Below are 27551 nucleotides of genomic sequence, written 5' to 3'. Positions count from 1 at the left end.
CAAACTAACTTTGACCTGGTCCTTCACTTTGGATTCTAATTCCAATGAAAGAAAGCTTCACTCTCATAGAATGAAACACCATCCATACACACACACCCACACACACACATTTCCTGCTTGCTTGAGGTTCTTTATTTTAGTACTCTGCGATTTTGTTCAATATGATCTGTTATTTTGTGCTTCGTCGCGGAAAGTGCCACATGTGAGCACCGATTGTCCACTGAAGGACAATAAGTAGAACTTCCTGGGAATTCAGCACCAGTCACACTTCACATTCACATTCCTACATAACTTTGGACCTCATACAGGATGGGACACACAAATTCAAAACATCCTGCCGGCTCAAAGTTCGTCCTTATGGGGACCTCATCCACAAAACGAAGGGGATTATACCCGCACTTCCCTTGGATAGTTTCTTTCTTTCTTTGGTGAGAAAAAAAGAGTAAAAACACCATTATCTTTTTTTACTTAAAGGTGAAAAAAGAAAAAAAAAACACCACTATCAGTTTCAACTCACGTTTCTGTTGGTTTGTCTTGTCCGGTTGGATCTCTTCAATCCGCCGTTGACAGACAAAGTCAGATCTAGGCGCTGGCCCAGCAAAGAAGTTACTTCCCGAGACTTTGTTTCCAAGTCCTGTTGACTCTGGCAGTGCACGGTTTTCAGCGTGTTGTGTCAGCGAACGGGTATGTTGAGATCCGGGTCACAGCACCAAAATGATAAGTATTTTTTAAACCTACATAAAAAGAGACAACCACAGACAACGTTTATGAGTTTTCAACCAAGCTTCTGCAGAAGGAGAAGACACAGCAAACCACTTCTCCAAGGTGTTCACCATGTGTTCTGACTCCCTGCAGCAGAGCCTGTCTTTTTATTAAGCAGGAGGAAAGAAAGGAGTCGGGAGTGAAATATGGGAGAGTGATAAATTAAAAGAAGGGGGCTATTCTGAAACAAGGAAGAACTTCATTCTACACACTTGCAGTTTAAGGAGTTTACCAAGATAAGAAGCAGCTGCAGCTTCAAAGTTTAGGGAAAAAGCAAGTTTTGTCTTTCACACAGTTTAACAAATTCTTCCTGTGTGGGGTGTGAATACTAAACCTTTAAATGAAAAGCAAACTGGTAACTACTTATGTAAGAATAATAACAAAACATAATTATTCTAACACCATCAGATTTTACTGTGTATTATTTTGTTGGTTACTGTGTGATAAAGTGAAAGTGAACTGAATATCTGTAGATTTCAGTTGTCTGGAAAGCAGCATAATCTTGTCGATTAATATGTTGTTACTTTTGGGTGATTCAGTGAAATGCTTAGGATTTGAAGCCAATCATAAAGAGCAGGGTGTAGTTGACCAGCTGCCCTCCTGACCCTTCTGCAACCAGAGAAGTTAATGTTAAGAGAAGTACAGAAGTGAGTAACTCCAATGTTTTGGTGACTCTTACAGCCTGGTAGATGTGGAGTTGTGGATACAGGTGAACAAAATTACTGCTCTGAAAGATGATAGTACTTTTTAAATTTCGTTTTCTTTTTGCTCTAATCTAGTGGCCTTTTTTGAGAGTGGTTAGACAGAAAATTAGGTAATCACCCCTGAGCAACTACAACATCCACTCAGTAAAAATCAAGATAAAAATGTTGAAATATTAACTTTAAATTGTCATTTTTCTTGAGATTTACATTAAGCCTCTGCTGGTGAGCCTATTTGGACGCTGTCCTGGAATTGGTAGTGATATAAATATAATATTTTTGTTTAAGTACCTTTAGTCTTTCTCTTCTATTGTGACTCAATAATGATTCAGTGAGATTCAGTTCAAATAAAATTCTTTCTATTATTCTTTCTCAGTGGGTGTTTATAGTGAGTTAACAGCCCATATTATTCATGCCCATATAAATAAAAACAAACATAGTAAAAATAACTTTTACCATGTCAAAGCAATGTTTTACAGTAATAGTTTGAGGAGAATGAGGAACTTTGTGTGTGTGGGAGGGAGACGGGCCTTGGGGTGAGGCACAGTTCTCCTAAATACGGTCACACCCGTTAACTTCCTTGTCTGACAGCACGTCTATCTGCACTCAGAAAAGCACCATCTTGTTAGCGGTAAGTTTGCCTTCACATATTTTTTTTGTTGTCTCTTGTTTTTTCCCCCCTTTGCTGTAGTTTGCTCGGTTTCTACATGAAATTGTACTAATATAGAGATTCTAACACTAAGTACAGTACAGACTAAAAGTTTAGACACACAGTTGTGTCCAAACCTTTGGTCTGTACTGTAGGAAAAGAACAGCGATAAAGACAGAGAGACATATGATGAAATATTTGGGTTTAAAATACTGCACCAAGCAAGAACAGTCAGGGCTACAACGTAATTTGATCAAAATCACATTGTAGTTTATTGTGTCACAAAAAGACAAAATTCTGCTTTGATTTGGGTTTCAGAATCTCAAAATGTGTATCATAAGAATTTCATTTGAACTTGACAAAGTTAGGATGGTATGAAAGTTCAGTCTCTCAAAAAGGAAAATTATTGATCTTAAAACTACATTGCAGTTTTCTGAAAACAGTAGGAGTGATCTAGAGCTTAAAAATGATTTGGGCCCTTTAAAGCCTAAATGTGGAGGCTTAAAAACCCCACATTTGAAAAGGTCTGAAACATCCTTCAATTTCTTGAAGGATGTTCAAAAAATTGAAGATTTTAATCTAAAATTGAATTAACTGTCATGATGACACCAGTATCCTTGTGGATATGTTGCCTTGCAAAAAGTTTCCAGTATTTATTTTCACCGGTACATCCAACTATGTGCAAGAGTACAGAAAATGGAGCATCCTGCTGCCATCACTCTTTATTGTTAGTATTAGAGCTTACTTATATTGGCTTGTCATAAGCAATTTATGTAACTTAATGGCCACTTTTTACATTTAATTGTTTACCAAAATAAATTCTTGGAAGGTATAATGACTGAAACAAAAGCTTTTCTCAGAAGATGTTAGCACATCTTGCTAATAAAGGAGTGAGTTGCTTGACTAAATCAGAAAGAGGAAGTTCATGATGAGCTGACGCCGTCAGCTTTTTCCTTTTATGGTGTAAAATTTGATCTCTCTGAATTTATTATTTGTCAAATTAACACAGGACTTTGATGCCATGATGCTGCAAGAACTGTTTATATTTTATATTGTAGCTTTAATTTTTGTGTTGTTGAAGAGATTTACTAGTTTAGTCTAGTATAATGTTTTAGTGTAATCTTGGAGTTAATTATTTTTTGTATGTTTTCGGTCATCAGAGTATGGACTGGTGTGTGCTTCCACTTCTGCTCCTTATGCTGGGCAAACATGGTAAGTTTGAATAATTTGAAAAAATATTTCCATGAATAAGTTTTATGATATGTCTTTCTGTGAGAGCAACAAATTAATTAAATAAAGAAAGGTCTCCATATGACCATTATGTTATTACTTAGATTTGTTTGCAGCAAGGCAGGAAGCCTCAGAGTTTGCAAAGGTGTTTTCTAATATAAACACAGAAAATTATGCAGATAAAAATTGTTTCCATTCTACAGGCATTACCCACATTTTACTAATACATTAAATATCTGTAGAAGACTGGAACAAAACATTAAAAGTTTGTGTGAAACATTTTGGTTCCACACCCCGTTATGTTACTTACATGTACTTTGTGGTTTCTTTGAAGGGCTGTGTCTGCAAGAGGAAGTTTGCTCAAAGTCAGTGATCACTTCCTGTAAAGACTGCATCACATCTGGGCCATTCTGTTCATGGTGTCAGCAGCTGGTGAGAAACAGTTATTGTATCAGTAGTTTAATGAAAGTGGCTGGATGTATTAACACTACTTATATGCATTTATGAATCTTTATATTTACTGTAATGCAGTCAGTCTGCAGTAATGGGTTAATGATTACAAAGGCTGGTAACTTGCAATAACATATAAATGCATTCCTGGCATATTTACTTTAACTGTCACTCAAAAAGCTTACATGTTAGTCAATGGGTCCACCAGTGGAAACCAGTGGAAACCAGTGGACACCAGTGGACACCATTGTCAACATGCCAGTTAAAGGCATTTACCCCAGTGCACAGTTCTTTTCCCAGATGTAATATAATTCATATTATCCACCCTAAACACATATCCTTGTAAAGTTTCATAGTAACAGCTACCTCTGCAAGGTTTTTAATTGTCTTATTGTCCATAAACACATTTAGTTTGTTTGCACCACAAATGTTTCCATGTCATAACACTTCACTCATCAGCACATATGTGGTAATCTGCAGACATCATTTGAGCAGTACTGGTAACAGGAAGTGAGCTGGTTTTCTAGTGAATGTTCCATTTTTAAATTTATCACCGTTGAACTCATATAACAGATAAGTTGATGTGTATCAATCCAACCCTTATATTCTCTCTATTTTTCATTGTCCTTTCATCGCCACTTCATCACCAAACAGGAAGTTTGTGCAACTTTGAGTTAAGGCCCTATTTCACCCAACCTTTTTTCCTGTTTCACAATAGACCTTGGTTTCATGCAACTGACTATAATTTTCCAGGCTCACAGCTCCATTATGCACTATGCACTAAAACGGTCAGTATGGTCATATTCAAAACTCTCAACTGTATATCCAGGCAGAACACAACCAAGGCGGGAAACCCAAAACTTCTTGCAGTTTAATTTTGAAAAATGTTTTTTGAAGTCATACTTAACTTAAAGTAGCTATGCATCTGGTTTCATATGATTTTATACTAACTAAAAAACACTAAAAAAAGCTAGAAACATTCCTCCTCCATCTGGTTTAAATAATTCACAGACTACATTCTCCATATTTTATGGAAATTTCACGTGTCGAATCAGAGACATAACATCAACCAAGAAAATAATACACCTTAGCTAAACATTTAAAATTAATTTTCTTGTTGTTGAGCAAAACATGTATTTCCTTCTTTCAGATAACAGGACACTACGAATTCTTATTGTTTTTTCTGTGCTACAGCTCTGAAACCAGAGGCTTAAAACCCCAACCACACAGGAGTATTTTCTTTTAAAATGGAAAAATTTCAACTGTTTGTGCAAGCACATAGAAATGTTGTTTTATTGGCCCTAAAACATGTTGTTGTTTTTTTCTCAAAGTGAATATTTGGGGGTAGAGTGTTGCACAGTTGTTTACCACTGTTTGCAGAGACTGTCAGCTACTAATGATTTCCATTCTAATGTTTGCTCTTTAGTTTGAAAGATAATTTCTGATATTTTGTTGTTTGGCTTTCATATAGACTTTTACCAAAGCTGGTGAACAGGAAGCAGTTCGCTGTGACACTCGAGCAAAGCTGATTGCAAGAGGCTGCAAGAGAGAAGAGATTATTTCTCCTCAGAACAAACAGAACATTACACAGAAAGATCCTTTATCCCAAACGTTTGACATTAAAGAACCTGTCCAAATGACTCCACAAAAAATCCACCTGACACTGCGACCTGGTGAGTGCAGTCAGTTGTTACTGTCCATATCACTGAACATATATATATATTAGTATATATATGTTAGAATAAAATTGTGCTCATTACATTTAGGAGTAAATGTTATCATCCTTCGGAAAACTCATCTCTTATTTTATAGATTGTACTAACTGTCATTGTATCCACAACCATATTGTGGGTGGAGCAGACGCTCTACCCACAATAAGGTTATTGTGGTACCCATAACCCACTCATTGGTAATGGGTCCATGCTTACAGTAGATTGTAGCAGAGCAGGAGCTTCTCAGTGATGACTGTCAGGGTCACAACTGAATTCTTTATGGGCACTGAAATGGAACTAATTGTATCTTGTCTTTGCTTTTAGGGCTTCCACACAAATTCAATGTGTCCTTTAAAAGGGCTGAAGGTTACCCTGTGGATCTTTACTACTTGATGGATCTCTCCTACTCCATGAAGGATGATCTGGCTAATGTAAAACAACTGGGAGGAAATCTTTTTGATGCTTTGAATAAAATTACTAAACATGCTAATATAGGTAATGCATTCTTAAAGCATTTCTCCTCAAATGCACAGAAAATTTCTCAAGTTGTTTCTCAAACAAAGTCACAAACCAAAAAGCTGAGATTCTAATTCAGTTCTTCTGCTGACTTTAATCTTTTGAAATGAGCAGCTGACGCTCTGCCCATTTGGAAAACAATCAAATGGGATACTTAACAAAAAAAAAAATACTTTGGGCACCACAGACACGAGAAAGGTTAATAATTTACATATAGTAGAGGGAATTCAGTGTTTGGAAATTCCACACAATACATACAACATATAGTCATATTTAAATATTTGTAAACATATAAAAATACTCTGAAGCAGTCTTTTGACTCATGTTACCCTGAACCATTCCAGGAGTTTTTTGGCTTTCAGTCTTTTGACACACAACAAAATGTCTGTCACTGGCCACAAAAACAGCTGAAAAAATGGCAAGAAAAGGTCCTGAAGGTTTTTTCACAAGTTAAAGTCATTAGGCATCTCTCATCAAACAGTCACCGTGCAGCAACAAGTCTTCATTCTTTCCTTCTTGAAGTCAGTTTCTAATGAGGGGATTCCGGTTGCTTTCATTTTTTTATCACCATTGTTGGTGCTTTAACTGTTTAATATGCATTTTTTGCTGCTCTCTGCGGCCACCAATGTGGTTCAACATTGATGTGAAATTTAGTCACTGAAAGCCTCGCTACTTTACTTTTCTATAGTTTAGAGTGATTGAGGTTACACTTTAGAGCAGTGGTGCTCAAAGTGGGTCCTGGAGGGCCGGCATCCTGCGTGTTTTAGTTCTCTCCCTGGTTTAACACACCTGGATCAAATGATGGATCATTAGAGGCCCAAGAAGAACATTGACTTGCTGAAATGGTTGTTACTACCACCAGGGAGAGAACTAAAACGTATAGGATGCACCTCTGCTTTAGAGTATAACAACAATGAAAGAATGACATGAACATTGATTTAAAATGTCAAAATAAAACAGTAAAATGTCTGTTCCTGCAAAATTCCTCCTAGCCCAAAATGAGACATTTATTTGTTTGTTTATTTTCATGATTTTCTGCTGCTGTTTTGTGTGAAATAATGAAAATATTTTAGACTTTACTTCACTGTGAGATTTCTACGCATAAAAATCAATAGGACCTTATCAAAATGACCCTTTTTCACTTTTTTGAACTATAGTTAAAGTTCTTTTCTACAGCTTTCAACAGGTTTGGCTGACAAAGTTCTCATCACAGTACATTTTATTTGACTCTATACTGTTACTAGTCTTCTTTATTTACATCTGTGTAATTACAGGATTTGGGGCCTTTGTTGATAAGACGGTCCTTCCTTACACCAACACCAACGAGGAGAAACTCAAGAAACCATGTGATGAAAATGAGAGTCAATGTCAGGCTGCCTTTGGCTACAGACATGTGCTTAGTATGACACCGAGACGGGAGGTGTTCACGCAGAAGGTGAAAGATCAGTTTATCTCTGGGAACTTAGACTCTCCTGAAGGAAGTCTTGATGCCATGATGCAGGCGGCTGTTTGTGAGGTAAGGACTCCACCAAAGAGTGCACAGTTATTTACAAGCTGATAATCAGTGAAACTACATGAGGACAATTGTTAAGGCTTGTTTTCATGTAAGTGAAAATACTCCAGATGTGATGTAATTGCAGAACCTCTGTGGTAGAAGTTTTATATGATTTATGCAGCAAGTTTATGGTTTTATTCACAAACCAGTTGTTGAAAAAAAATGATTGCCCATAATTTGGTAGTTAGGAGGGGCAGTTAAACCCTCACTCCTCCTTACCATGTTGTCTTAACAACAAGGAGGCAGACACACTGAGAATCTGTTCAGTCATTTTAGACCCAGGGCTGCCAGGCTAATTTACTTTCCTAAATTGTTTTTGTTAGGGCCCTCCAATAGTATTTATTACTGTTTGTGCCCCTCTAAATAAAAAATAAACTAAATTATTGATCAAAAAAACTCAACAAAGGGCACTTGGAGCATCCAAGGGGTATTTCTGACAAATGTTGTTACACTAACTGATGGCACTGTTCGTTTCATTCATCATTAGTTGTACTCATCATCATTGCACATTTTCCAATAAAGATGGAAGTTTATGGTTATAAGACATTTTTCCCTTTCTGACACACTTTACAGGATAAAATAGGCTGGAGGAACAGCAGCACTCGGTTAATTGTACTCGCCACAGATGCTGGATTCCACATGGCTGGGGATGGAAAACTAGCGGGCATTCTAGAACCCAATGATGAACTGTGCCACATGAAAGACAACCTTTATGAAAAAAGTAATGAGATGGTATGTATGAATTTGTGTTTTATTTCTGACAAAGAGAAATGAAGGATGGACAATTTTGTCTTATAAACGATGCAGGAGGGTAAATGATAAAAACTAAATACTGAAATAGATGCTGACATTTCCCTCCTTTTTAAAATTTTCCTTGCTTCACAAAGACACGACTTCTTTATTATAATATTTTAATTCTAACTAACAAATTCTTCAATTCTCCTGTGCAGGACTACCCATCTGTTGGACAATTAGCTATGCAGCTGGAAAAAAACAATATTCAGCCAATATTTGCTGTAACAGAAAACGTGAAGAATGTTTACATGGTAATGCTGAACATTTCTTTTAATACTGAAAGTTTTAACAAAAATATAAAAGTCAACTTAATCTAAAATCTGTTTGTTCCATTCTTTCTTTAGGAACTCACTAAAATGATTCCAAAGTCAGTGGTGGGAGTCTTATCATCAGATTCAAATAATGTTGTTCAGCTCATTGAAAATGCCTACAAAGTAAGTCTGTTGTTTGTTATCTTGTACTTTTCTATGCACACGTCAAAGAGACTTAGGCTGCGTTCAGACCAACCCAAGATTAGAGTCCTGAGTCAGACTCTAATCCGTTTGTCTAGAAAGTCAGATTTTGTTGGGAGGTCAGAATGCAAATTTGAATTCCAAGACTGACTTAAAAACCAAACTCTGATCCGACTAACAACGTCGGTCTTGGTTGAAGTAAACTCTAAAACAGTAGAAAACAAAAAAATAAATAAATAATTTACTGCCTGATGACCCACAGAAAATCGAGTGATTTTCTGTGGGTCATCAAAAATAATAAACTGAAGTTATTATTTTTGGACCTAAAGAGGAACAATCTAGAGTTATAGATCTAGAGTCAGTGCACAGCTTCAGTTATTACAACTAAAAACCAGCGATCAGCCCGAAACCTGGGAGTAGTGATGGACTCTGACTTGAACCTTCAGAGTCACGTAAAGACAGTTACAAAGTCGGCCTTCTATCACCTGAAGAACATTTCCAGGATTAAAGGACTAATGTCTCAGCCAGATCTAGAGAAACTCATCCATGCGTTTATCTTCAGTCGCATTGATTATTGTAACGGCGTCTTCACAGGTCTGTCCAACAAATCAATCAAACAGCTGCAGCTGATCCAGAATGCTGCTGCTGGAGTTCTGACTAAAACCAGGAAGATAGAGCACATAACACCAGTTTTAAAGTCCCTCCACTGGTTCCCTGTAGCTCAAAGAATAGACTTTAAAATACTGTTGTTAGTTTATAAATCACTGAATGGTTTAGCACCACAATACATTAAAGATCTGCTGCTGTTGTATCTTCTGGTTCTGGTTCTGCTCTGCATCCCCAGAACCAGAACCAAACCAGGAGAAGCAGCATTCAGCATCTATGCACCAAAAATCTGGAACAAACTTCCAGAAAACTGTAAAACAGCTGAAACACTGACTTCCTTTAAATCTCAACTAAAAACCCACTTGTTTAGAGTTGTATTTGAAACGTAATCAATTGCAAATTTATTGACGGAATCTGACTTGATGTTGTGTTTTTGTGTTTGATTTGATGTAAAGCACTTTGAAATGCCTTGCTGCTGAAATGTGCTATACAAATAAAGTTTGATTGATTGATTGATTGATTGATCATTGAGATATAAGTCTTGCAATAACCTATGGGGTGCACTGAATCAAATTCCAATATAATTTGATTGGGCTCTTCAGAGGTTAACCCAGGTCATTTGATTTAGAGCCACCCATATGAAAAAATCGAGGGATTGAAATTCACCATAGCACCACACCCACATGTCACAAGTCCATCTTGAGAGAAACATTCAGCATCATGTTGTTCTACGTCGGGGGTCTCCAACTCCAGTCCTCAAGGGCTACCATCCCGTAGATCTCTGTTGAAACACACCAGGATCAAATAAACTGCTCATTACCAGCCTATTGCAGAGCTGATTGGATGCAGGTGAGGGAATTCAGACATTTTTGGAGCAGAGATGCATCTAAAAGTTGCAGGACGGTAGCCCTTGAGGACTGGAGTTGGGGACCCCTGTTCTACGTCATCAGACAGGTTTAAATCTGTATGAATCAAAAAAGGCATGCAGAATCTAACAACATTACTTCCTGTTTAAAGTAATTTCTGCACTTTGAAGGGGGGGCTAGGTCCCACCTGGCTTTAATGATGTAAGCATTTGACAACATATGTTGGTTGGACACTTGAGAAAGATCGTTCACACCAAGTTTTGTGTATTTCAGCCTTTGTATGTGGAAGTTATAGAGTTTCGAAAATTTTATGAGAAAGCCAACTTTGAAGCCAGGCCCTGCCCATTTAGAATGCATGAAAACTCAAGCTTTTGATAACTTTTAATCCCCTATGCTTTAAGGGCATATTGACCAAGTATGGGGCAGATACTTGTTGAAATCCCTCTGAGGAATTTGTTGAAGTTCAACATGCATGAGAAGTGAAAAACTCTCAAAAATTATTTGACTCAAAATTGTCAACCCCTTGCAGGGTTTAGAGCATACGGTCAAAATACATTTTTCTTGTTTGAGGGGTTCCACCTATGTACCACATTTCAGCTTTCTGTGATTTACCAGTTGGCCTATCTCACAATAGGAGGTTCTGTACATCAACTTGGCCACACCCATTAAAGTCAATACAATTAAGATATTTTAATATATTCAATATATTAAAATTTTGGGTACAGTTTGGAGAATTTGTAAGCTTCCAAAGTGATTTTTGTTTGTCTGAGAATCTTAATAATAAACATTTGAATTATATAGGCCTTCACAGTGCTTTTGCTACTTGAGACTAATAATTGTTTGCTGGTTTTGCAAAAAATTTACAAATATGCCAAATCACTATATTGTTGCAGAACTTGACATCTAAAGTCACAGTGACTCATGACATTCTTCCTGACAACGTAAGAGTTGAGTACTTGGCGTTGTGTGATCACCGAATAAATGACAGCCCCAATAAAGGCGTCTGCGATCAAGTGCAAGCAGAACAAGAGGTCAGTGTTTTGAGATGTTTTTATTCTGTCATAATCAAGTGAAAATGAACCTTTTCAGATCTTTGAACCTGATTTACAACTTCAGATAAAAGATATGATAAATTTTTATCTTTTACCCTCACAGATTTGTTTGACATTTTTTGCAACTATTGACAGATTAAATGATTAACTGCTGTAGATTTTGTTACCCAATAAAAAAATGAAACATGTTATGGAACTGTAGTCATTCCAACCTGCTAATACTGGCGTATGAAGGGAAATCTAGATTTTCTTTTGCAGCCCTCACTACATCTAAAAAAACGGATTATTTGCTGGCTTGGTTGTGGTATATATAGAACTCTGTTACTTTACGTTACTGTTACTTTGATGCTGTTACTATGGTTACAGCGCGAGCACTGTGTGTCCCGTTCTGGGGGAAAACCATTAGAGATGCTATCTGTTAGTGTGTGTTTTCCAACTGTCAATAAAGCTGAGTTCTAAAGGACAAAACTAAAGCTTGTTTTAGTGTGTATGTAAATATACCAAAGTGTTGTGTTGCTGAGATTTGTGGGAACACTAAAAAAATGATGTTCGTGTACAGGAACCAAACATTTCTCTGATTTCTGGCTCCATTCTGGCTTTAGCTCAGAGATGCTGCACAAAGTAGTTGCTGAGAGAAAAATGTGCTGCAAGTGCACTTGCTGTTGTTGTAAAACATCAATGTCTTACTCTTGGAACGACCATAAAATAGAAAGGGACAAAGTGGTAATGTTAGGCATTAAGTGGGCTGGAGCTCTAAAATTCTTTGGTACAGTGGAATTTTAACTAATACACATTTAATTTTGAACTGGAGATGTACCATGGGAAGTAATGCTTTAGATAGCTTGTTAGCTCTGATAGATCCTTTGCTCTCTGTACAGATATCTTTTGAGGTTACTGTGACTGCGGACACATGTATGACGGAAAAGTCCTTCACTATCAGCCCACTGGGAATTAAAGACAAACTGACGGTAACCATTTCTACCAACTGTGAGTGCCAATGTAATGACCTTAAAGACAGCAATCAACGTCACTGTAGCAATAGAGGAAACATCACCTGTGGTATTTGTAGGTAAGTTATTTTCCTCAAAGTCCCTCTTTTAATATTTTAGTCACATTTTGAGATCGAATGGAAAAATGTGTTTTCAGTAAAACATAAGCATTTATTCAGTATTGCCATAGGAGTGAGACATGTAGTAGGAGGCCCTGAGGGTAAGTTACCCCTAACACTAGGCATTTGAGATCTTTGCTCATTGTTTTAAAGCCTAGTTCACACAGCACTATTTTGGAATAGTTGGCTGGTTTTCAAAATCTGAGAAGTCACACACACAAGCAGATTAAAAATCTTAAGTTGGCCTGTCACAATAGCAAATTTTGCTGAGTGATTAATTGTCTCAAAAATTATTGCGATAAAAATAATATTGTTTAAAGACCTTTGTACACTGATTTACTGGAATTGACATAATAATGCATGTAATTTCCTGCCAAAGATAGATACACTTTATTTTCAAAAGAACACTCAACACTAGAACTGATAAAATAAACAAAACAACCAAAAACAAAAATAAAATGGATTCTCAGTCTCCATTAACAAAAATGTACTTGAATAAAAACACCAAAGTGTAAATAAATACTGGATTCAACAAAAAGAGTTCAGATTATGAAGACTGTAAACCATATTGTCCTTCAGTAATTATTAGATTTAAATAGAGAAGATGGAACATCGACTACCTGATGCAATAGTTCACACTACACGTTAGTTCACACCTACATTTTCCCCTTAAGACAATCTTAGAACTTTGATCGTTCTAAGATTATTGCTTGTGATCATCCTGTAGTGTGTGGTGTGTTACAGTAGATCCTTGTGTAAATCAGGGGTTTTCCCCGACCGTGACAGGTAGCCAATCAGAAAGCGCGGATTCTCCTCCTGCTTTCAGAGGGGAAATTACAGAGGGGAATCCCAAACAGCTGACACGGTGCAACCCAAAGTCCAGTGGACATTGGAGATGATATGTGGAAACAACATTAATGTTTATAAAACATTTGGTGTAAAGAATATAGAAATGATGAGGGGAGGAGTTGGAGCCAAATTGCTACACAGTTGATGAACCCGGTAACTTTTCAGCTGTTCTTTGTTAACGTGACATAAACAGATTATAATGATTTTCATTCAGTCAGGACGTTACGCTGACACTAGAGCCACATGCACTGCAGGTAGATTGTAGTAAAGCATTGATTAATTACTGGTTTTAAAATGAGTTAACGGGACTTGTACCCATTATTTTCTGCCCATTGTTGGACAACAGGCAGGATCGAACCGTTGTACCTAGGATTTCTGTCGGCTAATGTGTGATCTCTCAGGTTTTGAAAATGGGCCGACAATCGGTGGTGTAGTGTGAACTGGACATTACACTGAGGAAATGAGGAAGGGAGGGTCAGTGGAGAGCAGCGGAGTTGAGCCATTTTTCATTCAGTGTCATCAACAGAAAGAGAAAAAGGCTTGAAGAGACGATAATGCAGATAATTAAAATGACATCGATAGTTTTAATTTATCACAAGATTAATTGATTTATCGTTTATCACGACAGGCCTAATCCTAAGTATATCAGGTTTGATCATACCATGTGTGGTGTCCAGCCACAGGGCAGGAGCAACATACCAAACACAAACCGATTTTATTCACGAACATTCGAGTTCCAGGTAGAAAATCCCATGAAACCCTAACATCCCATACATGAATTTAATGTAAAAACAATTTCATCGTTTCTTCTTTTTCTGTTCATCTTTGCCCCAGACAAAGTACCATCATAGAACCTCGCTTCAGTATTGTCGCAATTTGGGCAAATATGAATGGATCCATTTGTATTGATTTTGATAAAAATTAGTACCTTAAATAACTTTTTTGTCATATAGATTATATTGAGGTATTATTTTGACAACCCTACAACCTACTGACGGTTGTTTTTAAACAGGTAATGGGGTTATCAGTGTAGTCGTCTAAATAGTTAGTACACTGCATCTGGATTTTCTATCAGGGACTGGTGAGGTGAGCCTCAGCCCCTCACCTTGAACAGGTTTACCTGGACATGCAAAATGGATGAATATAATGTATGGAATAAATATTTTTATGAAATAGGTAAAGACTGTTAAAAACAAAGGCAACTGTAATTAATTCTAATTTTGATCTGGTTGTTGTATTATTTTTAATATCTTGTTTTGCAGCTGCGATCCAGGTTTTGTGGGTCAGTTCTGCAACTGTGCTGTTGGGGATAAAGATGAAGGCTCTATTCGAGCATCCTGTCAGAGGCAAAATAGGACAGAGTGTGAGGGTCGAGGAGATTGTGTATGTGGCAGATGCCAGTGCCACACTACAGAGCAAGGAAGCTCTTACCATGGACCCCACTGCGAGTGTGATGATGAACACTGTGAGAAGTATGAGAACAAGCTATGTGCAGGTAAAGTGTTTTTTTCTAAATGGATGTGGGACCTTTTATATACAAAACAAATTCAAAGTGGAAGTCATAAAGGTCATTTATAAACAAAAGAAAACATTTGCATCCATCCATCCATCCATCCATCCATCCATCCATCCATCCATCCATCCATCCATTTTCTAACATCCTTGTCCCTAATGGGGTCAGGAGGGGTGCTGGTGCCTCTCCAGCTACATTCCGGGCGAGAGGCGGGGTGAAAATATTTACAAATAACTATATTTGCAGTTTGGTCTTGTAAGTATTACTATTAAGCATTTTTGAGCTTACATAACAGTTCAAAATATATTTATTTTCTGTTTAAATACAATTATCTAAATGCTTTTAAAACCCAACATGTCTTCACACTCATCCTGCTGCTCTCCAGCTTAATAAATGTCACTTGTGCTCATTCTGTCCAACAGGATGAGCACAAGATATATATATCTGGGAACAGATATATATATCTGTTCCCAGATATATATATATATATATATATATATATATATATATATATATATATATATATATATATATTTATATATATATATATATATATATATATATATATATATATATATATATATATATATATATATATCCATCCATCTTCTTCCTGAAACCTGACAATAAGTCAGATTCAACCACATCAGCTCATGGATAATCCTCCTCGTTCTGAATGTTTCATCCAGAAGGTCTGGGCTCTCTGCTTTTGAGAAACAATTGCTTCCTGGAGGTGGGGACTCTGTTGAAGTTTTACATTTTATCCAATCGCTAACATTTGGCCATGATGTATGCCATGCACCAGTTCAACTTTGTGTGGCTGCAAGGAAACAAAGACAGTTGAGACAGTTCTTCTGATTCTTGAGCTTTATGGCTTGTTGCACCAATTAGAACAGTACATCATGCACTCTGAGCAAGGCTCTGAACAATTTCAATTTCAGTCTTTTATCAGTACCCAATTCCAGTTACCATCCCTCAAGTTCTAGATGTATACCTTCTTCAACTCACTGGAGTGATTAAAAATCTGCATCAGTCTGGTCAAACTAAATAGCTCCCTTATCAAATTCCTCTTTAAAACAGCTGCAAAATAATAGAATCTAGAAGAGAAGGATTGAAAGCAAATAGTCAGGCTATCTTCAGTCCAGCTCATTCATTTTATCAAAGTTTTCTCACCATAAATTTCCTCTCACTGGATGTGTCTGGGGAGAGGGATGTCAAGGGTTTTCTCCTTCCTGCTACCTGTGCACTTGATCTAAAATAAACTAAAGTACATGGATGAACATACTGTTGATTAAATTAATTTTAAAAATAAATACTGAAACTATTACTTTTAATGTAATACATTTAAAATAATAGTTTTAAACCCCTTAATCTACACCCCTGGAAAATGCAATGGAAAAAATGACCCACGGACGTTCCACTGCATGTTGAGGGGTTAAACAGTAAATCACATCTGCATGAGTATGAGGAAAGATATTAAAGACATGAAGCAACAAAAATGTGTCTGGGGAGAGGATGTCAAATGCTACCTGGAGGTCATTAATTAAAGTGTATAAGTACATGGATGAACATACTGTTGATTAAATTAATTTTAAAAATGGCAAATGCAACTTTTAATGTAATACATTTAAAATAATAGTTTTAAACCCCTTAATCTACACCCCTGGAAAATGCAATGGAAAAAATGAAACTTCTGAGGATGGCTGTCGTACACCAGACAACAGTGTTTGCTATGGCAGAGGGACCTGCACATGTAACCAATGTGTATGCATAGGGGGATATCAGGGTCCACACTGCAAGGAATGCAGTGGCTGCACTTCTGTATGCCTAACGAAACTGTAAGAAGATTAAAGTTACTACTTTATTTTAAGTTACTTCCAGAATGATAATGGTTCCTGTGAAAATTCTATGCCTTATCTCATTTATCTGTTGTATTTTAACCTGTTCTATTTATGCTATTCTCAGGAGTTGCATTAGCTGCCTTGGCTTGAGTCAGTCGAAAGAGAACTGCAACAATGTTTGCAACAAAAGCATTTCAAAATATGAGAAGGTTGAAAAATTCAACTTGCAGAGCAAAGAATGCCACCAGAAGGACAGTGAGGGGTGCTGGATCAAATTCAAGCTGGAGCAGTTAACTGGAGAGGATAATTACAGTGCTGAAATTCTGAAAAAGAGAGGTATGTCACCGATTGTCCATTTTTTGTTTTTTTTTTTGTTTTTACACCTATTTGAATGATAAACTGCATTGTTAAAGAGTGGCCTGGGAGTCCAACCTCTCTCATGGAAAGGTGTTGGACTCTGGTGAGAGGCCCCAGGCAGGAGTGGTCATACTTGTTGCCCCCATTTTGGCACCTGTACATTGGGGGGACGGGTTCTGACTGTTTGTGTTACTCGCCAAAAAACAGTTCAGATTACCCACTGTTTTTGGAGAGTGGCCCTCCAGAGGACTTCCTTGTCTGCTGGGGGACTTCAATGCTCATGTGGGCAATGACAGTAAGACTTGGAGGGGTGTAATCGGGAGGAATGGCTCCCCTCAATCTGAATCCAAGTGGTGTTTTGTTGTTGGACTTATGTCACATTACAACAACAAACCTGAACATATATATGTTCAGGCATCAGGAGGGTGATCAGGGATGCAATATTGCCTGGGCAATCCCGCTGGATTGACAGAAAGACCACAGAGTGTGCTTCAACTACAGATGGGTCACAATCTTAACTCCTGGAGAAGAGGATCCGTTTTTTGAACTTCAGATTCAGGAAGAGCAGTATGGTTTTCATCCTGGTTGTAGAACACTGGATCATCTGGAGGATGCATGGGAGTTCACCCAACCAATGTACATGTGTTTGGTGGACTTGGAGAAGATGTTGGACCGAATCTCTTAGGGAATACTGTGGGGATGCTTTGGGAGAACTCTTTGATAGGGGCTGTTAGGTCCCTGTATGACTGGTGTCAAAGTCTGGTCTGCATTACCGGCAGTAAGTCAGGCTCATTTTTAGTGAGAGTTGGACTTCACCAAGACTGCTCTTTATCTCCGATGCTGTTCATTACTTTTATGGACAGAATTTTTAGGTGCAGCCAAGGTGTTGAGGTGATCAGTTTTGGTGGGCTTTCTGCAGATGATGTGGTCCAACTGGCTCCATTAGGACATGATCTACAACTTTCACTGGAGCGCTTTCCAACCAAGATGAAGATCAGTGCCTCCAAATCCAAGGGCATGGTCTTGAGCCGGAATACATTAGCGTAGCGTGCCTTCACTAACCTGCCCCACCTGCCTGGTAATGTCTTGCCCCAAGTGGAGGAATTTAAGCATCTCTTGATTTTGTTAACTAATGAGGGAAAATGGAGCAGGAGATTGACAGCCAGATTGGCACAGAATCTGCAGTGAAGCGGACGCTGTGCCGGTCTATCATGGTGAACAGAAAGCTTTGAAGCATTCCACTTGTGTCCATCGCTTAGTAAGAAAGTGTTTTGTCCAACTTTCTTCATGACAGTCTGTGGTTCTGTAAATCTTGAAAATCCTTTGGAAACGTGCTCTGGTCTGCGAACAGTGTCACTCACTTTGACTGTTGGTACTTTAGCTCTTCATTTTTTGTCTGTGTATTCCTTCATTTTATTTTGCTTTTGTTTCACCCTCTTTTGTATTTGGGCATGTGTTTTGCTTTCTAGTTCTACTGGGAGTATGTTTAACTTGGTGCGCATCTTTTTGTTTCTCAGTAGCTCAAATGGGGTTACTCCGGTGGTTGCAAGAGGAGTAGGTTAGTAGTTGTGCAGGAATTCTGTTACAGCTTCTTTCCATGAACTGTGACTTCTTTCAGATGTCTGAATGCAGTCCTTAAGTACTCTGTTGAATCTTTCCACAGCACCATTTGCTTTAGGGTAGAATACACTGGATCTTAAGTGCTGTATCTCTCTCTCTCTCTCAGAAAATTACTAAATGCATGAGAAGTAAACTGACAACCATTATCTGAGACAAGGTACATCGGATTACCTTCCCTACTGAACACGGTGGCTAAAAAGCGAATGACGACATCTGTAGTGAATGCAACCGCAGGCCATTTGCTTTAGTAATCTGTAAGTACAATAGCATAACGGCAGTCCCATGTAGCATTTTCAAATGGACTTGTAATGTCTATAGCAACTTTTTCCCATGGTTTACAAGGGAATTCAACTGGAGTAAGTGGAACAGGAGCACTTATGGCTACCTTATCACTGTACTGGCAGTTAACACAAGAAGCAATGACAGAATGTACAAATTTGGTCAGTTGTGGCCACCAGAAAAGTGCATGCAGTCTCTGCTTGGTACGGACAATGCCTTGATGTCCTTCATGTGCTAAATCAACAACTCTGGAACGCAGTGAAGCAGGAACAACTAGTCGATCTGTCAATCTCAGTATCAGTGAGCCATGAACTGACAACTCATGTCCTATCTGAAAGTATGGAGCAAGGTTCTCTGGAAGACCTTGTTTGCATTTAGGCCAACTTTTTTCAATCTGGTTGCGCAGTATGGACAGTTCTGGGCAGGTTTCACTAGCAGACGTGAACTCTGGAAGAGAAATGGCATACAGTGACTCTTTAAAAACAGCTGCAATAATATCAGGTTCCTTTGTTGCCTCGTTTTCAGCAGTTAGTGGTAGTCTGGACAGGCAGTCAGCAGTGACGTTTTGGTGTCCTGGGTGGTAAGTGACGTCATACGTAAAGCAGAGCAGTCGAGCGGACCATCTGACAATCCTTAGTCCAGCACGGCCAGAACCTATAGAGGTGAGTAAAGTCGTAAGTGCTTGGTGATCTGTACAAAGAACAAATCGACAACCCCAGAGGTAGATTCTCCACCTTTCCACAGCCCAAACGCAGGCAAGAGCTTCACGCTCGACCGTGGAGTACTTGCGCTCTGTAGAAGAAAGAGTTCTGGATGCAAAAGCAACAACTCTCTCACTTTCATCTGAATGCAGTTGAGTTAACACGGTGCCCAGTCCATAACCTGAAGCATCAGTAAGAACATAAGTTGGTAACTCAGGGTCATACAGAGGTAAGGCAGGACTGTTGACTATCAGTTCTTTAAGTGAAGTAAGACTAGACTGTGCTTCTGTTGTCCACTTGAAGCTTAAATCTGTGGAGTCTCTGAGCACTGCACGTAGTGGCTCAATGACAGTCGCAAAATCTGGAATGAACTTACTATACAATGATGCAAGACCAAGGAAAGATCTCAGAGAAGATGTGTCATGTGGGGCTGGAGCATGAATCACAGCAGTGACTCTATCCTAGTCCGGTTGAAGACCTTCTTTTGAAATGGTGTGACAGGCAGTTTAGTGAAGGTTGATTAAGTTTGCATTTGTGCATGTTTAGTTTGAGTCTGGCATCTGTCAAGGCCTGAAGCACTTTGCGTAAATTTTCGTCATGTTCTCTTTGTGTAGAGCAATAGCAGATTATGTCATCCAGGTATGCTTGTACACCTGGCAAACCTTTAAGAATGATCAACATCATTTTTTGAAATGCTGATGGGGCAAAAGCTAAACCAAATGGAACTCTGCAGAAACAAAAAAGTCCATCATGAGTGATAAACGCTGTAATATCACAACTTTCAGGATGCAGAGCCATTTGGTGGTAGGCAGAGGCTAAATCAATCGTGGAAAAAACGTAGATTTGAGAACAGTTCATCCATGTCTGGTAATGGATGGCAATCAGCAACAATGACTTTATTTGGCTCCCTTAAATCAACACACATGTGTGGCTTTCCCCCATCTCTTCTTTGTGTCACGAATATGGGAGAAACCCAAGGAGAAGCATCAATACGTTCAATGATGCCCTTATCCTGGAGATCTTTGAGCTCCTCTGAAACAGCTTGTCTTACTGAAAATGGAAGTCTCCTGAGTTTTTGATGCACTGGAACAGCATTTGGCAGTATATGAAGTTTTTAGCATAGCCAACTTTCTGAACTGACACTTCTGGAGCATGTTCTGATACAGTCTCTGGAACAGCAGTTTGAACTGTAGGGGTAGGAGTACTAGTAGTAACAACTTTTCGTCCTTCAAATTTTATTTGCAATGCCTGAAACAAATCTAAGCCAAGAGCAACACCTGACTCAACAACAACAAGAGTACCTGCAGTAGAATGACTATCATGAGAAATGGTAGCTTTAAAGCACCCTTTTACAGAAATTTTCTCTTTTGCATAGGTAACAAGAGCAAATGTAGGTTCAGTTAGCACACATTCTGAAAAGTAGGTTAGGTAAATGTTCTCTGGTATAATAGACACCAATGAGCCTGTATCCACAATCAGCTCAACATCTTTGTATCATCCATTAACAGTCACTTGAACTGTGCAGAGGATCTTGTCTTGCACTGTATTGTTCATGTAAAGAACTGTGGGCTAATTAATGATGACTTCACATATCTCCTTTAGAGTCGAACGGCACACTCATGAAAAATGTCCCACTTTACCACACTTGTTGCGTGTCATTTTAGCAGCAGGGCATGAAGGTTTGTTAGCAAGGTGGTTGAAAGATCCACAGCGGAAGCAGGAACAGCTACCAGCAGCTTGAACCATGGCAGGAGCAGGATCCGGCGGCTTCTTCTCGGCTTGGCTTTGGTTGCTTTTGTACGGCCCTCACTGGAGCGGAAGCGCTAGCAGCGGTAGCATCAGAAAGAACATTAGCATCTCTTAATCCACTTTCAATTTACAACCCAATGTAGTAGCTTTAGCAAGTGTTAGGTCTGGTTCAAGTAATAATCTGTCTCTTATGCGAGTATTAACAACATGCTCGATCAGGTGATCACGTAGCATTTGTTCCTCCATGTTCCCAAAATCACATGTAGCAGCCAACTCCCGTAAAGAAGCTAAGAATTGGTTTACCGTCTCATCCGGTCTCTGTGCTCGTTGTCGAAACTTGTGACGTTCAGCAATAACCTTCACCTTCGGCACAAAATGTTCTTTTAGGGCAGCAATAGCAGTAGCAAACGTGTCTCCGGTATTCGGCAGGGTGTAGAAAAGCCTTTGACCCTCTGTACCCAGGGCATGAAGTAAAACCGCGCGCTTTCTGGCGTCAGGCCATGCATCCCTGATGTAGCGACCACTAACATGTACAGGTCCTTCTCAAAATATTAGCATATTGTGATAAAGTTAATTATTTTTCATAATGTAATGATAAAAATTTAACATTTATATATTTTAGATTCATTGCACACTAACTGAAATATTTCAGGTCTTTTATTGTTTTAATTATGATGATTTTTGGCATACAGCTCATGAAAACCCAAAATTCTTATCTCACAAAATTAGCATATTTCATCCGACCAATAAAAGAAAAGTGTTTTTAATACAAAAAAAGTCAACCTTCAAATAATTATGTACAGTTATGCACTCAATACTTGGTCGGGAATCCTTTTGCAGAAATAACTGCTTCAATGCGGCGTGGCATGGAGACAATCAGCCTGTGGCACTGCTGAGGTGTTATGGAGGCCCAGGATGCTTCGATAGCGGCCTTTAGCTCATCCAGTGTTGGGTCTTGCGTCTCTCAACTTTCTCTTCACAATATCCCACAGATTGTCTATGGGGTTCAGGTCAGGAGAGTTGGCAGGCCAGTTGAGCTCAGTGATACCATGGTCAGTAAACCATTTACCAGTGGTTTTGGCACTGTGAGCTGGTGCCAGGTCGTGCTGAAAAATTAAATCTTCATCTCCATAAAGCTTTTCAGCAGATGGAAGCATGAAGTGCTCCAAAATCCTCTGATAGCTAGCTGCATTTACCCTGCCCTTGATAAAACACAGTGGACCAACACCAGCAGCTGACATGGCAACCCAGACCATCACTGACTGGGTACTTGACACTGGACTTCTGGCATTATGGTATTTTCTTCTCCCCAGTCTTCCTCCAGACTCTGGCACCTTGATTTCCGAAAGACATGCAAAATTTGCTTTCATCCGAAAAATACTTTGGACCACTGAGCAACAGTCCAGTGCTGCTTCTCTGTAGCCCAGGTCAGGCGCCTCTGCTGCTGTTTCTGGTTCAAAAGTGTCTTGACCTGGGGAATGCGGCACCTGTAGCCCATTTCCTGCACACTCCTGTGCTCGGTGGCTCTGGATGTTTTTACTCCAGACTCACTCCACTGCTTCCACAGGTCCCCCAAGGTCTGGAATCGGCCCTTCTCCACAATCTTCCTCAGGGTCCGGTCACCTCTTCTCATGCAGCGTTTTCTGCCACACTTTTTCCTTCCCACAGACTTCCCACTGAGGTGCCTTGATACAGCACTCTGGGAACAGCCTATTTGTTCAGAAATATCTTTCTGTGTCATACCCTCTTGCTTGAGGGTGTCAATGATGGCCTTCTGGACAGCAGTCAGGTCAGCAGTCTTACCCATGATTGGGGTTTTGAGTGATGAACCAGGCTGGGAGTTTTAAAGGCCTCAGGAATCTTTTGCAGGTGTTTAGAGTTAATTCATTGATTCAGATGATTAGGTTCATAGCTTGTTTAGAGACCCTTTTCATGATATGCTAATTTTGTGAGATAGGAATTTTGGGTTTTCATGAGCTGTATGCCAAAATCATCCGTATCCGTACAATAAAAGACCTGAAATATTTCAGTTAGTGTGCAATGAATCTAAAATATTTGAATGTTCAGTTTTTATCATTGCATAATGGAAAATAATGAACTTTATCACAATATGCTAATATTTTGAGAAGGACCTGTAGTTGTGGAACATTTTTAGCCATGTTGGAAATGGTATCGCTGGTTCCCCTGGGCATGGCATGAACGGAGCAGGTAAAGGCACAGAAATAGACATCCTCGTTGCCAATGTTGTGGTGTCGCTGTATTGAAAAGGTAGGAAATAAGCAGTAGTTCAGCTTCAGTTCTTTCTTTACTCTCCTGCATTCTACTCTTCTTCTCAACAGACAGCATATTTTGTCACATACATATTCAGAGCTCCCCCTTCTGTCCTTTTCATGCAATAACAGAACATAACACAGAGCAACGCTGCAGAAACACGGCAAGTATAGCACCAAAACCCAACCACAATCCCATCCCAAATGGTACAAATGGCACTTACAATTTCAGATGAGCGGATCAAGCACACCAGTCATGTGGACAGCCGACATGCAGTAGGGGAAACGAAGACACACGCACCTCGCAGCGGCCTGTTCAGCTATAAAGCCATCTGACCCTCCCACCAATCAATGGCGCGCTTCTTACTACACCTGGTGCACAGAGTGGGGAGGGTGGAACACCATCCCACAACAATAACTTTGATATGACTTGGGAAAAATATCTTTATCGGCATCACTGAATGTAACCTTACTGAGGCCTTTCCCTACCATATGTATTTCCTCATGTCCTCCTTTGAGCAACTATTGGAAGGAAATATTTGGTACACTATCTCATATATTCAAAGTCAAATTAGAACCAAACCAATTAGCAGCCTTTTTGGGCGTCTGGAAGTTAAATCTACTTTAACTAGTGTTAGGCGTTCTACAGATTTTGGATTGCTTTTGAATATCACAGTTTATTTGAAGAGCATTTCTCACATATAGAAATATAAAGTGTTTTACATAAAATAAAAGGAGCTTAAAACATAAGTAAAAAGATTGATCATTTACAATCTACACAGCAATTTAGACTTTAGTTGAAAAATCAATTAACAAATCAAGCAAGCAGCAGGCTTGAAGTACAGAGCTAATTTGTCTACATGACTAAATAAAAAATTAGATTTTCAAATTTTCAACCTTCTTTGTTATCTATGCCTAAAGCCTTTGTATGTTGTAGCCTGCAATAAGACTTTGTTTTTGCTCATTTTGGTGGCTTACAGTTCATACCAATATAGACTTTTTTGCAGTTCATTCAATAATTATGTTTAAATAAAATGAATTATTTAACACACATTTAATGAAAACCATTAGTTCATATAAGAAAAAAAAATATTCAAAGTTTTAATGTCTATGTCTTCAGTTTTCATGAAAGTGGTTTTGCAGAAAATGAGTTTTAAATATCAAATATCTTCTAGAAATCAGGCATATAAAAATTGCTTGTTTAGTCAGTGCCAGGACTAAGATAAGTAAATGTATTAATATGTAATAATTACAAAATGTAGACAAGGATAAGTCATGAAGAAATTTTATACCTATAGTTTAGTTATTTTTGTAAGACAAGTTAATTCAATTCAGTTGATCTAAATGGTAACGTTTACAACAAATATCCCAAGATATTTCACAAAAAAACAAATATATCCATTCATTCTATTTGTACATTTGAGCATATGTTGTCTAGAATGGGCATTGGGCACAATACACCATTACATTAGATGCCAAGGGGTCAGGGTTTGGGAACTTTTGGACCATGTTGTTGTGAATATTTTATGAACTGTATATCATTAATACGTTGATTCTAATCTTACAGAATGCCCTGAACCACCCAGCGTCATAGCTATCATAGGAGGTTCCCTTGCAGCTGTGGCTGTAATTGGAATTCTGCTGCTGATGCTGGTCAAGTTTCTGATCCACATGAAGGACCTGAAGGAGTTCAAGAAATTTGAGAATGAAAAAAAGAAATCCAAGTGGGCAAATGTAAGTTGTTTTTAGAATTAATATTCCGCCTGCCTCCCTGCATATGTGTTTGTGTGTAGCGTTACTCTAACCGGGCCACTTTTTTCAGTAATTTAACGTATTACTATTTCAAATCCAGTAATCAGATTAAAGTTACTTATACATATCATTGTGCATTACTATTTTCTCTTGTAATTTAATTTTATTTCCTCTGTGTGTCTTGGGGAGTGACTGCCGTTTCTGTGTGACAGCAGCAGCTGAACATGTCATGACAGAAATGTTAACCCTGGGGGGAGGAGAGAGATGCGCATTTTATTGCTGGAAAAACAGGAAATATTTTCAGTTTCTGTTGTCAAGTCCGATTATTATAAGCAACTTTGGGCTTTTTTTTTCTATTTTTTCAGAATGCGTGTGTGTATATATATACATCTAGTTCCGTCACGCTGTGTCTTTGTTAATGTATTACCTCTGAATGACGTCGAGCTTCGCGTTGCGCTCCAGAAAACTGCAAACATCGAGACTAATTTGAACAGCGCAATAAACGTGAAAACAGCCACGAATGAACGAGTCCATAAAGTTGTGCAACTAAGTGGCATTATAATTATTAATATTAAGATAAGTGTCACAAATCTGTGCAGCAGCCATCTGAGTTGGTTACTGTTGTAACCATTAAACAATCTCCTCTTCAGTTCAGCCTTATAAGTGGAGACACACTGTTGATGTTAACATTATAAAATACCTTACAATTAAGTATTGGCAAAGATCAATGGGATTTTCACAGGAGGCGGAGTGTTGTTGTTAGCAGCTGCTGAAACTAACTAAAAAAGTTACTTTTAATTTAACTTAGGTACTTTATAAATCAAGTAGTCAGTAATCTAACTAAGTTACTTTTTCAAGGAGTAATCAGTAATCCGGGGCTGCACAGTGGCCCAGTTGGTAGAGCTGTTGCCTTGCAGCAAGAAGGTCCTGGGTTCGATTCCCAGTCTGGGGTCTTTCTGCATGGAGTTTGCATGTTCTCCCTGTGCATGGTGGGTTCTCTCCGGGTTCTCCGACTTCCTCCCACAGTCCAAAAACATGACTGTCAGGTTAATTGGTCTCTCTAAATTCTCCCTAGGTGTGAGTGTGTGTGTGAATGCTTGTGTGTCCTGTGTGTCTCTGTGTTGCCCTGCGACAGACTGGAGACCTGTCCAGGGTGACCCCGCCTCTCGAATTTGAATGGGAAAATGCGAAAATTCAGAAGTTCATTTGTCAACATAACTGGATAAGACCCAACAGTAAATTTTGATGATCATTCACATTGTCTGTCTGAGGTATTAAAGATTATGACTGCAATCAATATAGCCCAATATTGCATTCTTTATTCTAGTTCAGTCCATAGAATGTGCCATTTTCACTAGACTGAAACCCATAAAGAAATGTAACTAATGATAAACTTTCTTTTATACCAGGCTGACAATCCGCTGTTCCAGAATCCCACCACCACTGTGGCTAACCCTCTGTTTACTGGAGAGTGAAGACCCTCTACTACATATGGACATTTATTCAAAGCTTTTCTTGGAAGATATAATGCTTTCAATGCTTTCATTTATTTGATTTATGTGATTTTATGATTATGTTGTATTAAAATCTACTTAACTTTGTAAAATGTGTATTTTTGAGGATGGAGTACGGTTGGTTTGAGGAGCTCACATAATCCATTTGTTAATATCATAACATCTAGCTGTTTATGGAGGCAGTATAGTTTGTCTATTGTAATAATCAATAGTTTGGAGAATTGCACCATTTATTTTCATGAAACTGTAAAATCTTAGTACAAATAAACTCATTGGAATATGACCACTTGCCTTAAACTGAGTTTATCTCTCTTTTGCCATGATTATTAAGACATAAACAAAAATCTTCCAGGTTTTTTCTTTTGTTTTAATAGGTAAAAACTGAAAAATTAGTAATAAAAACATTTAGATTTTGTTCATGTCTCTCATTGTGTCTGATAATATTGATAATTGATTTAGCCTTTTATATAATGCTTTACATGTCTGTTAAAATCTCAACTTCTGTGAATATCTTTTGATCCATAGTCAAAAAACTATGGGTCAGAAATGACCAGAAATAAAAGGAAGATTAGCTGCACTATTACCACGCACCATGTGGAGAATGGAACAGGTAATGACCAAACACAGTGCCTAGAAAACGTGCTAACCCTCT

The 27551-nt window shown here is 38.4% G+C and overlaps 1 protein-coding gene across 1 annotated transcript; it reads left to right on the top strand.

The window, feature by feature from the left end:
- The first annotated feature begins 1999 nt into the window (after positions 1–1999).
- Positions 2000–27182, top strand: itgb2 (integrin, beta 2). The gene is given in 16 exon segments (XM_044131911.1): positions 2000–2094; positions 3273–3324; positions 3677–3774; positions 5264–5465; positions 5829–5999; positions 7295–7536; positions 8149–8307; positions 8526–8621; positions 8715–8804; positions 11188–11325; positions 12225–12415; positions 14566–14820; positions 16409–16654; positions 16782–16993; positions 25201–25367; positions 26795–27182. Coding segments are annotated over 15 exon segments (2382 nt in total). The 5' UTR covers positions 2000–2094; positions 3273–3275; the 3' UTR covers positions 26861–27182.
- The last annotated feature ends 369 nt before the right edge of the window (positions 27183–27551 follow it).

This window comes from Gambusia affinis, linkage group LG11 (assembly GCF_019740435.1).
Source record: "Gambusia affinis linkage group LG11, SWU_Gaff_1.0, whole genome shotgun sequence".
Taxonomy (NCBI): Eukaryota; Metazoa; Chordata; class Actinopteri; order Cyprinodontiformes; family Poeciliidae; genus Gambusia; species Gambusia affinis.
The sequence above is the reverse complement of the archived record's forward strand: the minus strand, read 5'-3'. Positions and strand labels throughout refer to the sequence as shown.